General features: G+C 36.7%; 1 protein-coding gene across 7 annotated transcripts; it reads left to right on the top strand.

Moving 5' to 3' along the window:
• Nucleotides 1-7671: 7671 nt before the first annotated feature.
• Nucleotides 7672-13565, top strand: LOC113276293 (zinc finger MYM-type protein 1-like). Of its 7 annotated transcripts, none has more exons than XR_003324246.1 (4): nt 7672-7769; nt 8513-10166; nt 11107-11325; nt 11439-13565. XR_003324246.1 is itself a non-coding variant. In XM_026525885.1 (4 exons), exon 2 carries the CDS (start codon nt 9712-9714, stop codon nt 10678-10680), a length of 969 nt encoding a protein of 322 aa, XP_026381670.1. In that variant the 5' UTR covers nt 7672-7769; nt 8513-9711; the 3' UTR covers nt 10681-11154; nt 11243-11325; nt 11439-13565. The 7 variants fall into 7 exon arrangements, 6 of the variants coding, with proteins under 6 accessions (XP_026381670.1, XP_026381672.1, XP_026381671.1 ...); XM_026525885.1 differs by having other exon boundaries at nt 8513-11154; nt 11243-11325; XM_026525887.1 differs by having other exon boundaries at nt 8513-11325; nt 11439-11568; nt 11708-13565.
• The last annotated feature ends 1384 nt before the right edge of the window (nt 13566-14949 follow it).

Here is a 14949-nt window from a genome sequence, read left to right as displayed (position 1 = left end):
TCTCTGCAAGGAATGGGAGATAGCCAATTCGCTAATACCTGCAAGCTCTCGCTACAATTTGCGATGTCCCTTTACTGGATGGTGATAGTTCTCTTCGTGGAGTTTCTAGATCAGTGACTCCCGACTTCTTGCATTCCTCAATAGTCTGGTATACTTTTATCCTTTTATTCTTCATTGTCATAACTCAAAATTTTTTCTATATTAATATTTTTATATTTTCTCGCAGGCTGGAAAAGCTTCTTTCGTTGTTGCCTCAGATCTAGAGGAGACGCGAAAATCTTGAAAAGAAGAATCTTCAATTTCGCACAAAGAATGAAGAATTGGAAGCTGAAGTTAAAGGTCTTCGCGAGAAAAATAGACAACTAGAAATTGATTCTTCTTCGTATAAGAACAAAATCTCTAGTCTTCAGCAAGCTAATAATCAGCTTTACGGTATGTTACTTTTCCTTTTCTTCTTCATTCATTCATTCCTGTTTTTTATCTTATTTAAATGATCCTTTTTGCAGACATTTATGGTCTTTCTGATGAAGCTACCCTTCTTCGTTCATTTCCTAATGCCTTGGATAATGATACCCTTCTTGAGCGTCTTAACAATTCCTTAAATAGTTTCTCAAATGATAGAATTTCATCTCTTTCTCTAAATGAGCTTAGATCTAAATTTCGCCTCTTAGAAATTGACCATAGATCTAGTTTAGGCTTAGCCAACCGATTTAAGCGTCTCCTTCTTGATTCTAAAGAGAAAACCAATGAGTTAAGAACCAAAATTAGCGGTCTCATAGATGATAAGGATCGCATCTCTGATCAAGGTGCTAAGGCTTTGGCGAAATTCCAAGAGACTCTTCTTGAAGTTCAACTTGAACGAGATGAAGCTAACCGCAAGAACATCGAACTCTGCGAAAGGGAAAATCAAATTCGTTCTCGTCTTCTTATAAGTAATGAGGATGAATTTGTTTGGGCTGCGAAAATCTTAGATGATGCAGAAAAGATTTAGGTGTAAATGTTAGTCTCCAAGTTGAGCATACACCTTGATTAGAGATATGATTTCTGACAGAGAAGGTTACTGCTCTTCTTTACTAATCTTTTGCTTCTTATGAATTTTCATCAAGTTAATAATTGATTGTCTTTTGCTCGCAGATTCTGAAAGTAGATATCGTGAAAAGATTGAGGAACTCGAAGCTGAAAAGGAGGAACTCGCAAAGAATCTTTCTTCTCGCAACGACAAGTATTCTAGATTAAAGAATCAAATCAAGATCACTGTTGCGAATTTTAAGAATGATGCTATGCATTTTCGCAATCAAACTATCCAAATGGTTTGTGACGATCAATATCCCTCATTCTGATTATCCTTGTCTCTTGGAAGAGATCCCACAGAATACTCCCAGTCTGATTATTTCTGATAGCGAAGCTGATGATGAAGAATCTGATGGTGATGAAGGTTCTGATGGTGATGAAGATTCTGACGCAGACGAAGAAGGGAACAAGTCTGATGAAGATAATGAAGGATCAACTAAGAAGTAGTCTTTGTTTCTTTCTTTGATTCCTGTAATACTTGTACATTTATTCCTTCTTTCTGTATATTTGTGTTTCTTTCATTTTGACCTGCATTCATTAAAACAATTCCTTGCACATAGTTAATCAATATAATCATTAATTTTTGAATCTTTGTAAATCTATCATATGGAGACAAATAACATTTTCTAATTTCATTCATTCCCATACTTGCCTCTGTTATTTGTATCCAAATGAGAGATTTTATAAATTTTTCTTATTTTATGCCTCAATTTCGCAGTTAATTATGTATAACTTCGCAATCTTATGCGAAGTGAATTTTGATTCTTTTCAAAATCTCATTCCTGTGTGGTCTTATTTTGCCTTCCTAATTAAAGGTCTTATTATGCCACCTCTTGTCATTGCGACAAAATCGCAGGACGTCCTTGCACTTTCATGCAAAAACCCATTGATCTTGCCTTAACTTTTTCTTTTGTATTATGGCCTCTTCAGGAATGTTGCGACAATATGACAGGCCTAAATATTCTTGCGAAAATAAAGCCCCATGACATTGCCGTCTTGCGACGAAATCGCAGGACGTCTTCGCACTTTCATGCGAAAACCCATTGATCTCGTCTTATCTTTTCTTTTGTATTATTGCCTCTTCAGGATTGTTGCACAAATATGACAAGCCTTAATACCCTTGCGAATAAAAAGCCTCATGACATTTGCGTCTTAAGACACTTATCAGCTCCCTAATGGAGGGTGCCGCCCTTATCTCCCCCTGGTTGCCCCTTCAAGGAGGCGTACTTCTACCATACAAGGTTAGCTCCTCCCATCCAGTCTTAACAACAACCAGTTGTTTTCGCAGCCTCTTATCCCTTTTACCTATAGGGCTTATGGTTACGAGACTGCACCCTAAGTGGGGTTTTCTTCAGGCCGAGTGCAGTATAAGCCAAGACTTGTCAAGAATGGCAAAGTACGCTTCAAACGTCCCTGGCACTCTTGACTCAACCGTGTACCTCGGCGCCTTGATCAGATCTGCACTCCTTGGGAGAGTCCTTATTACCTTAGTCCCAACCTAAGTCATATGCTTAAGCTGAGAATCCAAGGTGCCTCTCCCGGATGGGCTTTATTGACCCCAAATCTCCATAACTCAGGTTCCAATGGCGGTGTATCCTTTCCCTGATCCATGCAACAAGTACCCCCTTATATGACGTACTTTAGGTCTTACATTTGCCTCTTGCGAAATTGCATTCGCGAACTAGGGTGTACGCCATAAAGGTTTGCCCCTTTCTCTTTCGTCATTTTTCTCTGATTGTCTTCTGTAAAATTCATTATCTGTGCGAGAGTCTCGCACATCATCATATTGTATTTGGATTTCGCAATCTCAATTTTGTCATTCAATAAAATGTATTTTTTGAGAATTTTACTTATTGCGAGAGTGTCGCAACAACTTAATCATTCATATATTTCTTGTTTTTATTACCTTTGCCATCCTCTGCTTCTTTATTATTTTATGCTACTGCTTCCTTGGTAGTGGTATGTTCATCATTTTTATTCTGAGCTAGCATTAGTTTCGCAACATCTTTTCTTCTTTTCTTTCGATTGCATCCACCATCAACCTCTCACTTCTCTGTGTATCTTTGATTTTGTGTCGCCAGTTTTCCTTCTTGTTTGCTCTTCCTTCGCAAGATTTTATCTCAGTTTCGTAACACCTCTTTCCTTCAATCCAATCTCCCTTTATGATTCCTACACCACTGGGGTGAGGGAATTTGATGCATTGGTGGAAAGTTGAAACTACACCTAGAATCCCATGTAGCCAAGGTCGACCAATTAACGCATTCTAGGGTGATTCTACATCAACGACACAGAATAAGATTTCGGAAGATATTCCCTTCAATGGAATTCGCATAGTAACCTCCCCTTTAGGCTTGTTAGCAGTACCATTAAAACCATATATCTTATATGTTGATGGTATAAGATCATCATATCTTCCTCCCATAGTTTTATAAGTATGATAAAATAAGATGTTCATAGAGCTTCCAGTATAGATTAAAATTCTATTAATTGCCCATGAATCTTCAGCTTCATCATCCTCATCTTCTTTCAGTTTTGGATTAATTTCTAATTTTACTACCAATGGATTATCATGCACCTCTTCTCCTTCGGGAATTTCTTCTGCGGTAAAAGAAATGATTTGTTTCTGCCATTCCTCTAGTGGCGAGATTTTCGCAATATTCATAATTTCTCTTCCATCGTTATCTCTTGCGAGCACTCTACTCAAAACATTGTCATGAAAATTTTCGATTGTCTTATATGAATGTACGATAGAGTGACAAAATAGATTCTTTGCTTTCACACCAACTTCTATGAAGAATGTTTCCTTCTTTTTCATCGTGTTTACTTTGTGATGCTCTGGTGGTGGTGGCAATGGTTGAGATTGTGGGTGCCCTACCAAAAAGTGGTTTAGTTTTCCTTGATCTATCATTCTCAAAATAATTCTTTTTCCATTTCTGCAATCATTTGTTGTATGTCCATGAAAATGATGATAAGAACAAAACTCATGGCTTCTGTGGTTTGGAGGTGGTTCCGTTCCCATGTTCCATGGTGTTGGTATATTCTCCATCAAAATTATAGCTTCCCATATTTTCTCCACACTTGCATTTAGAGGTGGCATCTTGATTTCTTCCCATACTACCTTGTAACTTCCTTGTCTTCTATTATAATTTTGTCTTTGACCTCCATAAGTTTCTTGTGGTTGATCGAGTCTTTGAATCTTGTTATTTCCACCACGATTGTAGAAATTTCTTTCTTTTTCATACTCCTCTTGATCTCGGATTCCCATAGCCACCAGTTTCTATTGATTGTTACCCGTCACCTTCTCTTGTTGTACTTGCGAAGTATTCGCTACTGTGTTTATTAGCTTGGGTAATAAGCTTGCATTCGCTGTTTGTGAGTTGGTGTTCGAAACTGGATATGATTCTATTTCATTTTGCCTTTCCTCTAGAGAAATGTATTCTTCTTGAAGTTCTCGCAATTCAGTCATTGTGATCGTATTCTTGACTCTGAAAATTTGGACATACAATAGGTTTGTTGCAAACATAGCATTGATAAATGATAATATAAGATATCTCTCATCTACATGGCCAGCCATTTCGCTGCACATTGTTCTCCATCTTTTAGTCAGGTGTTTCAAACTTTCGCCAATTCTCTGTTTTAATCCAAACACATCTTCTATACCAGGTCGCGAAGAATTATTACTTATATATGCCCCTAGGAATGTAGTCTGCAAATGATTGAAGGATGTTATTGTATTCTTTGGTAGACCTTCAAACCATTTTAACGCCTCTCCTGTTAAGATGGATGCGAAATATTTGCACAATACGGCATCATGATTTTCCCATTGCAACATGCACCTCACATAGGCTTTAATGTGTTGAATTGCACAAGTTGTTCCATCAAAAATGCTGGTTAATGCGGGCAAATTGCATTTCGGTGGTATTCCTACTAATTGTACTTCCCTTGTAAATGGAGTTTTCGAAGCTTCTTCTATTGCTTCATCCAATTGTCTTCTGCCTACTTCTCCTCTATTATTTAGCATTCCTCTCATTTCTTCTAATTCTTTCAAGATTTGTTTATTTACACATGAATTTTGGTCCATTGATCTTTTTAATTTCGACTCTCTTCTTCTGCGTTCATATCTTTCTTCTCTCGCGAAATTTTGCATTTCTTCTTCATTATTCTCATCTCGTCTTCTTCTGCGAGTTTGTTCTTCATCTCTATCTTGAATTCGCAAATGATTATGTCTCTCATTTTCCCCTTCATGATTTTGTTCATTCCTTATTAATTCCATTCGCTGCCTTTCAACCATTCTTTTTATTTTATCGTACTCTTCATTGATATTACCGTTATTACGGTTTTGTGTACGTCTTATTTCTCGATTGTCGTGATTGTTCTGTCGAATTGTCTCTTGAAGCTCTTGTTCTTCCATTTCCACTCTCACTCTTTCACGTTCGCAGATTAAACGCGCTTGTTCAGCATAATGTCTTTCACTTTCTTCTTCAATCGTCTGTTGATTTCTTTGAGTTTCTCTTTCATGTAAAATTCTTCTTCCTTCCTCTTGATTTCCTTCGTCATCTTGGTCATTTCGTCCCTGACGTTGTCCGTTCCCTTGATTTCTGCCATTTTGCCCATCATCAAAAGTTTCATTTTGTGGAACGTAACGATCATCAACTCTTTCTCTATTTTCGCGGTTTTCTTCATTAGGATTTGATATTTCTTCTTGAATATTGTTTCCAGCATTGATTGTGGGTGAGTTTCGCCTCATTTCTCTTCTAGTCGATCTTGAATATGATTTTGTAATGCTTCTCGATCTTCTACTCTGTAGTCTCATATTTTCCATCCTCAATTCGTGATTTTGCCTTGTTAGATTTGCACGTTCTTCTGCCTCAGCTCTTCTTTCTTCATGTATTCTTCGTCTCAACGTTTCTAACGCTCCAATTTCTTCATATCCATGAGTTATTCCTTCATCTGCTTCTTGATTTCTCTCTGCCTGTCTATAGTTTCTGGTTTGTTGCTCTTCTTCTACTTCTTCTGCCGAATTTGATTGCCAAGTGTGTATACTCACCCTATCATAATCTGTATTCCTCCCTTGTACTAGTGTTTGTTGAATTGGTGGTTGAATTTGATTTTCTCTATTACTTCTCATTCTAGTAGATTCTCCCATTTCACTTCTTTCTCTCCCAGCAATTCTCTTGCTTCTTCTAACAGTAGTTGGTTGTTCGGATGTATTTCTTCTTCTAGCCATTTCTTCAATGATAACAATATTGCAAGAAATTATGTAAATTCTTAATCAATCACTCTAAATCTTCACAAATCTCAATATTAATCTTCAATTTTTTCTAGAATAATCTTCAATACCTCCTTGTATCTAGCGCGATTATGTAGTTGCAAGAAATCCTACACTACACCCCTCGTATGATTTCATTATTACTCAACTCATTTTTAAATTTACACTATTAATTTTACTGATCAATCTTTGAATGTTCTTACAAAAAAAGATAAAGGAATCAAGAATGACCTTTGCTCTAGACTTTCTCTCTCCTATTTACTTGTTTCTTACTCAAAAAGATCTCTCTCCTTTCTTTACAACTTGAACGACTATTTATAGGGAAATACATAGTGGATGACAGTTAATCTGTCCTTTATTTTCGGAGATGGCTTGCGACATTCTCGCAATCTTACAAATGTTAATCTCGCAAACTCTCTAATTTTCGCAGGATCATCACATCTTTCTCATGATTTTAGCTGACCTCGTTTATTATATCATTTCTGAAATTGTTCTGCGACGATGTTGTGTTGTTGATAATTTCGCTGAAATATTGTCGTTGCGAGATTCTGATCCTACAGAACTTTGTAAACTTATATACTTATATTACGTAAAGTTCGGTTAGATCCAAAGTGCATGCAGTTTTCGAACAAACCGAACTTTGTACACCAAATTTCGGTTAGTTGAGAACCAACCGAACATAACGTTGTAACTCCTAGAAATTATTAGAGAGTTCGGTAACCTGCGTGTTTGGAACAAGTAACCGAACTACACTTTCAGATGAGTTTGGTTACTTGTTCATCTCACGGGGCAACCGAACTACAGCTTCAGATGAGTTCGTTTACTTGTTCTCCATATAAAGTAACCGAACTGTTCAAAATCCAGTTCAAATCCGGATCATTTTGAAGATTAACAAATATTCTAGGAGAGGATGGAGATGAAGAATCATATGAGTTTTCATCATTTGAATACTCAAAATTAGTGAATTGAAAAAAAAATTATTTTCCATGTTTTTCTCCTTCATCTTCTCTAACTCTACTCTCTCAATAATTCTACTCAACTAATAATAAACCCATCTTTTAATTTAATCTCACTAATTATTTTTAACTAAATCATTCACTAATCATAATTTAAAATTAATTAAGAGGATGGATTAGGTATTAAATAAATAACTAGATATGGGGTGACCTAGAATTACTTCTAATGCCTTTACCCAAAATAAAACCATCGTCCCCAAAAAAATCTTTCTTTTTTTTCTTACTTAGTAGTAAAAGTCAAGCCCAAATTGAAGCAAGCCCAGTCCAAGCCAGTCTAAGCCAGTCCTAGTTTTTATCAAAAGAAAAAATTCACGGGAAAAGAAAAAAAAAAATCATTTCTCTCTGTGTGAGCAAGCGGGAGAAAGACTGAAAGAGGGGAACTGAAAAATCCGTAAAGGAAAACCCTAGGCTAGGTAAGAAGATTAAATTTGATGTTATATTATTGGGTTATTAGATGAAATTCTATCAACTTATTTTCTTAATTTCATGAATGGAGTATGGGTTTTTGTTAATTTGCTATCACTAGGGTTTCTTGGTTGGTAAATTGTAATTTTGTGTAACTAAAAAGATGAATGTTTTCGATTTGATCGTTGATGTTAAATTGTTATCTACTGTTCTACATGATTGAATTGTTGTTTAACCTAATTTTGTTGATGCTTTGGATTTTCTGATTTGGGGATTTTATTTGGATTTGTAAGGAATGTTTGTTTTAGGGTTTTTGATGGTACTTTAGAATTCTTGATTGTATGGGTGTTTATGAGAATTGGGGCCCAATTGATGTATACGTATACCAATAAACTGGTAATCATGGTTGATTATTGGAAGTGCTATTTAGCTTTCCTAAATGTGCATTTTGTTAGTGATTCTTCCCTTACTGCAATGTATATGTCACTGACTTATTTTGTTTGTTCATGGGAGTTGGATAAGTGTACGCAGGTAAAACTAAGGAAAGGGAGAGCTCTTTCAGTAGTCAAACAAATTTAGCCATTTAGGGATCCAAACTTATAGTTCATTCATATATTTTTTTTCCAATTTTCTGATATTGCTATGTTAGTGTTATAAATTACAATTACTAGTTTTGTGCAACTTCTGCGACTTAAGAGTTATATTTTAGTGATGCATAGTAATTGAATCAACTTCTATTACTGTGTTACAGGCAACTTGGTTACAGGTTCATAATACATGATGCCGACTCATCGTATACCAAGCAAACGAGGAAGATTAGAAGCCTATTACAACCTTATACCCAGAGTAGATTGATCAGAAAGTGTTGCTGTTGTGCCAAATGTTGAACTCAATGAAGTAGTTGTTGATGCAGATGCAGTTGAACCCAAAGTTTTGCACACCCAGAGAACTGGAATAGTAGAAGACAGACCTGAAGGGATGGAAGTTACTCCATTAGAACGTGATCCAGGGTTAAGAATTCCAGTAATGCAACATCCTGTTAACAAGCGTGACGAAGTTCGGCGAGCATATTTATTGTTGGGACCTTATCAGCCGAGATTAAATTATCCCCGCTCTAAATTCGGAACGCAAAACCGTGGGTTTAATTTTAGTTGGTTCGCGCTACACCCTTGGTTGGAGTATTCACCTTCTAAAGATGCTGCATATTGTTTTCATTGTTATCTTTTTGAATCAGATCCACCAAAACACTCAGCATTCACCAGTGAAGGTTTCAAAAGATGGTGTTCAGTTCGCAATGGATCAGCATGTGCATTTCTAAAACACTCTGGAAATGTTGATTCTGGACACTCTATTGCCTAAGGAAATTCTGAAGCTTTGAAGAATTCAGCTCAACGAATAACTAATTTGGTAAAGAAACAATCAGTAGAGGCTGTAAAGAGACATAGGTTGCGTCTCAAGACAACCATTGACTGTTTAAGATGGCTTGCGTGTCAACAATGTGCTTTCAGAGGTCACAATGAGTCAAAAGGTTCAAGGAATCGTGGGAATTTTATTGAATTGATTAAGTATTCAGCATCACTTAATAAAGATGTAAATGCAGTCGTCTTGGAGAATGCTGATGGAAATGCCAATTATACTTCACCCAAGATTCAAAAGGAGATCTTGAATATTATATCTAACAGAGTTAGAAGCAAGATTCGCGAGGAAATTGGAAATGCCAAGTGTTGTATCCTTGTTGATGAGTCGCGGGATGCTTCCAAGAAAGAGCAAATGGTGATTGTTTTAAGGTATGTGGATATTGATGGTTATGTTCAAGAAAGGTTTTTCGATATACAACGTGTTGACGATACTTGTGCTTTAACTCTGAAAAATGGAATAACAAAAATTCTTAATTATTATGATCTTCAAGTTGAAAACATGTGAGGGCAGGGGTATGATGGCGCTAGTAATATGCGTGGTCAGTGGAATGGCTTACAAGCCTTGTTTCGTAAGGAATGTAAATATGCATATTATGTTCATTGTTTTGCGCATCGCCTTCAGCTAGCACTTGCGAAAACTGCTGAAACTTTGGGTCCAGTTTGGAAATTCTATTCTATGTTATCATCAATTGTCAATCTTGTTACATCTTCTTCACATCGGTTTGGTGATTTTCAGTCTGCTCAAGAAGATGAGATTGCCAAAAGGTTAGCTAGTGGTGAACTTGAGACAGGGAAAGGGGCAAACCAAATAGGTACTTTGCCACCTGCTACTGATACCCGTTGGAGTTCCCATTATGGTTCCGTATGCAGTTTGATAGATAAGTTCGAAGCAAGCACAACTATTGACCATATTGGCGCAAGTGATCCCAAAGTGACTCCTAAAGTTGGTGAAGCACAAAGTATTTCTGAAGAAATGAGATCATTCAGGTTTGTCTTTGTCTTGCATTTGATGTTTAAGATTATGGGAATTACTGAAATATTATGCCAAGGTCTTCAAAAGAAAACACAAGACATAGTAAATGCAATGGCTCTAGTCTCAAACAGAAAAGTTTTACTTAGAGAATTAAAAGAAGAGGGATGGGAAAATTTTATTACAACTGTTGTTAAATTTTGTGGTGCACATGGTGTTGAAACACCTAATATGGAGGCTCGCTATATGATGGGTACAGGTCGTTCTTGTCAGCAACGTGATAATATCACAGTAGATCACCATTATCGTGTAGATATATTTACTGCTACAATTGATTTTCAGTTGTCAGAGTTAGATCATAGGTTTCCAGAGGACACAATGGAACTACTCATTCTTAGCTCGTGCTTGGATCCTCGGGATTCTTTTAAGTCATTCGATGTTGACAGTCTTTGTAGTCTTGCTAAGAAGTTTTATCCTCTAGATTTCAGTCGGCAAGAGGTACAAGAAGGCAGAAGCTTACCCTATGATTGACAGATTGATTCATATTGTACTTACTCTCCCTGTTTCCTCGGCACCTGCAGAACGATTTTTCTCAATAATGAAATTGGTTAAATCGTCTACTCGCAACAAAATGGAACAAGATTTTCTTAGGGATTGCATGATGCTCTACATCGAACAAGACATTGCAGGAGCTATTACTACCGATTCAATCATAGATGAGTTTGATGATTTACACAATCGTAGGGTACAACTTAAGTACTAGTCATGGGTTGATAATAATCACTTTTTGGTAAATATAAATGCGGGTTGGTGATATTTTTTGGTAAAACATTTTGTATATTTGGAAGAATTGATATGATATATATATGTATGATAAAGAAAACCCTTTAATTGGATACATGGTCTTTTATGGTCTCACTATATTTATACATTGTTACTTCTTACTAACAAGTGCAGGTTACTATATCATTCATTAGCAATGGCAAGGCTAAGCATTTTAATCGGGTAAATCGTTGAAATGTCATATAGGTTGATTAGGCAATTATTATAATTCATTTGCTAGTCGTGTTGTCTTGATTGAATTGTTTCCCAGGAGGAAACAAAACGACCAGAGGTACATTAGGGAGCTGCTGCGCCAGGTCAGGTGGAAGGAAAACTCAACTTCCCGAAACTAAGGTAATTTTTTCTCTTTTCTTTACTTGTGTGAAGAAAAAAAAAATTAAGCCACCCCTAGTCTCAAATCCTGGTTCCGCCACTGGTTTTTCCTCATACTATCTAGCTAATTGCAGGGTTTAATAGCCAATTTTGGCATATATATATATATATATATATATATATATATAGGTGTGCATCGACGAAGACTCTGTATAGTGTATGTCTATGGTCGAAAGCAAATGTCGTGCTGGAATACACAAAGAGGTCCGTTTATTGAGAATTTGTGTATTACAATCCCAGAACACGCCAGCATCTTACTCACAGACATCAACACAATAAGGCCGGTTACAGACTTCCAATTCTTCCATTCGACCCTCTCCTTAATCATGTATTTCCATCGCAGCTTTCACCTGGCAGTAGGTCAAGTGCCAGTTTCCTAGCCTCAGGTCCAGCAGACTGCCTCAGTCGCTCAACAACAGCTGATGCCTCCGAACTTGCAACAAGGTGTCTCTGGGCCTGCTGGTATTCACCAGAAGCAGCAATTGCATCAGCCTCCACGCCAATCCTCTTCTTAGATAGCTCAGGTCCCGTCTCGGCAAACACAAGCTTTACAAGCTAGCCTTCAGTCATCAAAACAAGCATTCTCTCAGCCACAACAGAAGTTATATATGATGCAGTATGCTGGTTAAAATCTATCTCAGCAGCTGAATGCCCAGGCAACTAAACTACAGGTACTTCTAGATGCTACATCTCTAAGTGACTGTATTGAGCTGTTGTTGCTGCTGAATATATCTTTAGGACAAAAATTGACTGTATTGAGCTCTTAAGCTTTACTGTGTCAGGCTATGAGCAATACCAAGTGAAAAGTTACCATGAAAATATATACATCTTAAGGTTAATGAAAATCTAGAAGCTTATTGTGTGTGTAGGTTGTTTGTATGGATTATCCACGACCTGAACTCGATAACGCAGTTAATTACTTAGAAGCTGCTTACTTTTACTCAATATGTAATAAACCTTTGAATGTTGTCATTTGCTGCTGCAGGTAACTATTAGTATTTCATTCTTTCCTTTACTCTTCTTGTCTTTCTTTCTGACATTTGATTTACATATCTTGTTTTGCTTATACTTGTGTATCGTGTTTTACGTTTGTACCTGGGAAATATGATCATTTCAACATGTTTATATTACTTGCATTCATTATGGTTTAATATATGACATCGTACCTAGTGATGACGAAGCTTTCTTATGCTGGATGGGGTACGATGCAACAGAGAGTTTTTGTAAAGGATAAGGAGGTTGATTGCGATGCAATCTAGTTATCGAGTAGCCCTGGTGATCTCAATTATCCATCTGTTAAGTTGAGTGTTAAAAAATTCGATTCTTTTTGAAAGAAAAATTATGTACATTTTGATTTAGATGACGGTGTTGCTATGTGTACCTCTCTCTCTTTGGGTTTAACATTTTCTCTTGTGGATTGTAACGTAGCTTGCATCTATGTATGAATACTGCCACTTAACTAGCACTTCCCCTTTAGTAGCCTTTGTTGCCGGGCTATAAAATTTGGTATCAACTTTTCTGTGTTCTTCCTCACTATTTAAGTCAAATGTTACCAACTGAGTATCAAGGTTTCATCTCATGTCATTAGTTTTATGAACACAACGGAAACTTTGACACCAGAATTACCAAACCTCAACTATGATAAACGCCTTATTTCTTTCTTGATTGTCATCAGTTGTCCATGGAAACTGAACCGCAAAGCTCAGTTAATACAATTTGCTGATGTTGTTGGCTGTTTTGTACATATTGAGCACACTGCAGAAAATAGATTTCTACTCAAGTTTCTAGATTGATGTCTTTGTATGTACATGTACTGCCAGTAACCGCCTTTCGGCTCTTCACTGTATGTGCATGTTCAATCCAGATGCACTGTTTACTCCATTTCTCCATTTCTGCATTTGCCATATCTAATACTTATGCATTGTATTTGGGTTGCAGGATTTTCGCATAAGCAGAGGAGTGGAACTCGCCATGCATTGAGATTAGATATTAACTTACAAGTAGGAGTTTCTTATATTGGGTCTTCTCTTCTGAAACTAAACTAAGTTAAGAGTCTTGATTGAAATCTAGAGTAAATGTGGCACAAGTGATAAAATGTTGTCGTTTCCTTCCCTTTATTTTGTAAAATGTCTTGAATGTTTAAACATATATCCTTGAACATATGAATATCAATATAAGTGGTGCGAAATTTGTTTGGTTGATTGATAAAGTTGCAGGTTCTATGAGCAGTTCCTGGATACAAATGCAAATAGGGGATTTTTTTTTTTGAATAGGTCAATGAGGACTGGCCTTTTTTTATCTTCTGTTGTAAAAAGTTCGCAACAGCTGAATCACAGTTGCTAAAATTTTTTACTGCAACTTTTTTGAGTCAGTCTCCATTGACATAGTCAAGAATTCGCAACTAATAGTAAAAAACTGCTATGTAGCTGTTGCTAAAAAATTTATGACGCAAAAGCTAAAACAGTTGCGACTCGAAATTCGCAACAGCTACATTGCCGTTGCGAAAATCGAGTCGCCCCCTGTCGCAGCAGCTGGATGCAGTTGCAACCTCGATTTGCAAAAGCGGGAGCCAGTTGCAAACTCCATTTTTGGTGTAGTGTAAGTCCGGCTTATCAATTGGTTCATGTTCATGTTGATTTATCAAAAGACGGATCAAAACTCGTAGGTATATCTGTGGGAGACAGATTTATCTATTTTAATAGAGTTTTCTGTGTGAGACAGATTTGTTTATCAAGTCTTAGACTTTGAGTCGTAGCAACTATTAGTTGTGGGTGAGATCAGCTAAGGGGATCAAGTGCGCAGAATCCGGCGTGGTTCAAGAGGCGTAAGGAACGCAAATGTACCTTGATCAGTATGAGATTGGTTAGGGCTCAACTACATTCCAGTCTGAAGTTAACTGGTAGTAGGCTAGTGTCTGTAGCTGCTTAATACAGTGTGGTGTTCAAATCTGGACTAGGTCCTGGGGTTTTTCTGCATTTGCGGTTTCCTCGTTAACATAACTTCTGGTGTCTGTGTTATTTATTTTCCGCATTATATTTTTTTATATAATTGAAATATCACAGGTTGTGCGTAAGTTCAATCAATTGTGAATCCAACCTTTGGTTGTTGATTAAATTGATTAACACTTGGATATTGGTTTTTGATACCGTCCAAGTTGTTTCTTATATTAATCAGGCTCACGGATTTCTATCTGTTTGATTTGTTGATTACATTAAGAAACAGAGATATAACTCTTTGATATATTTCTTGATTGAGCTCGCTTTATTAGTTGGTGCTCTCAGAATTATATTGGAATTAGTCCATACAGATTGTTAAGCGAAATATTAGGTGTGGTTGTTAGACCCCCATTTTTTCAATAAAGCTCACCTTTATCCTTAGATAAATCTTCTCTACGAGTCCCTTTCAAAGAAACATGGATCACATCATTAACAACTTTACTAACATGACTAGTAACAACATTTGGACTTTCATTCACAACTTTTGTTAAAATTTCAGCTTGCTGCTTGCGTAGCTATTGACAACGTTATCACATGTATCTATATGAGAATGCAATGTGGATAACATGATATTCACTAATTCACAAGG

Source organism: Papaver somniferum, chromosome 4, assembly GCF_003573695.1.
Source record: "Papaver somniferum cultivar HN1 chromosome 4, ASM357369v1, whole genome shotgun sequence".
Lineage (NCBI taxonomy): Eukaryota > Viridiplantae > Streptophyta > Magnoliopsida > Ranunculales > Papaveraceae > Papaver > Papaver somniferum.
The sequence above is the reverse complement of the archived record's forward strand: the minus strand, read 5'-3'. Positions and strand labels throughout refer to the sequence as shown.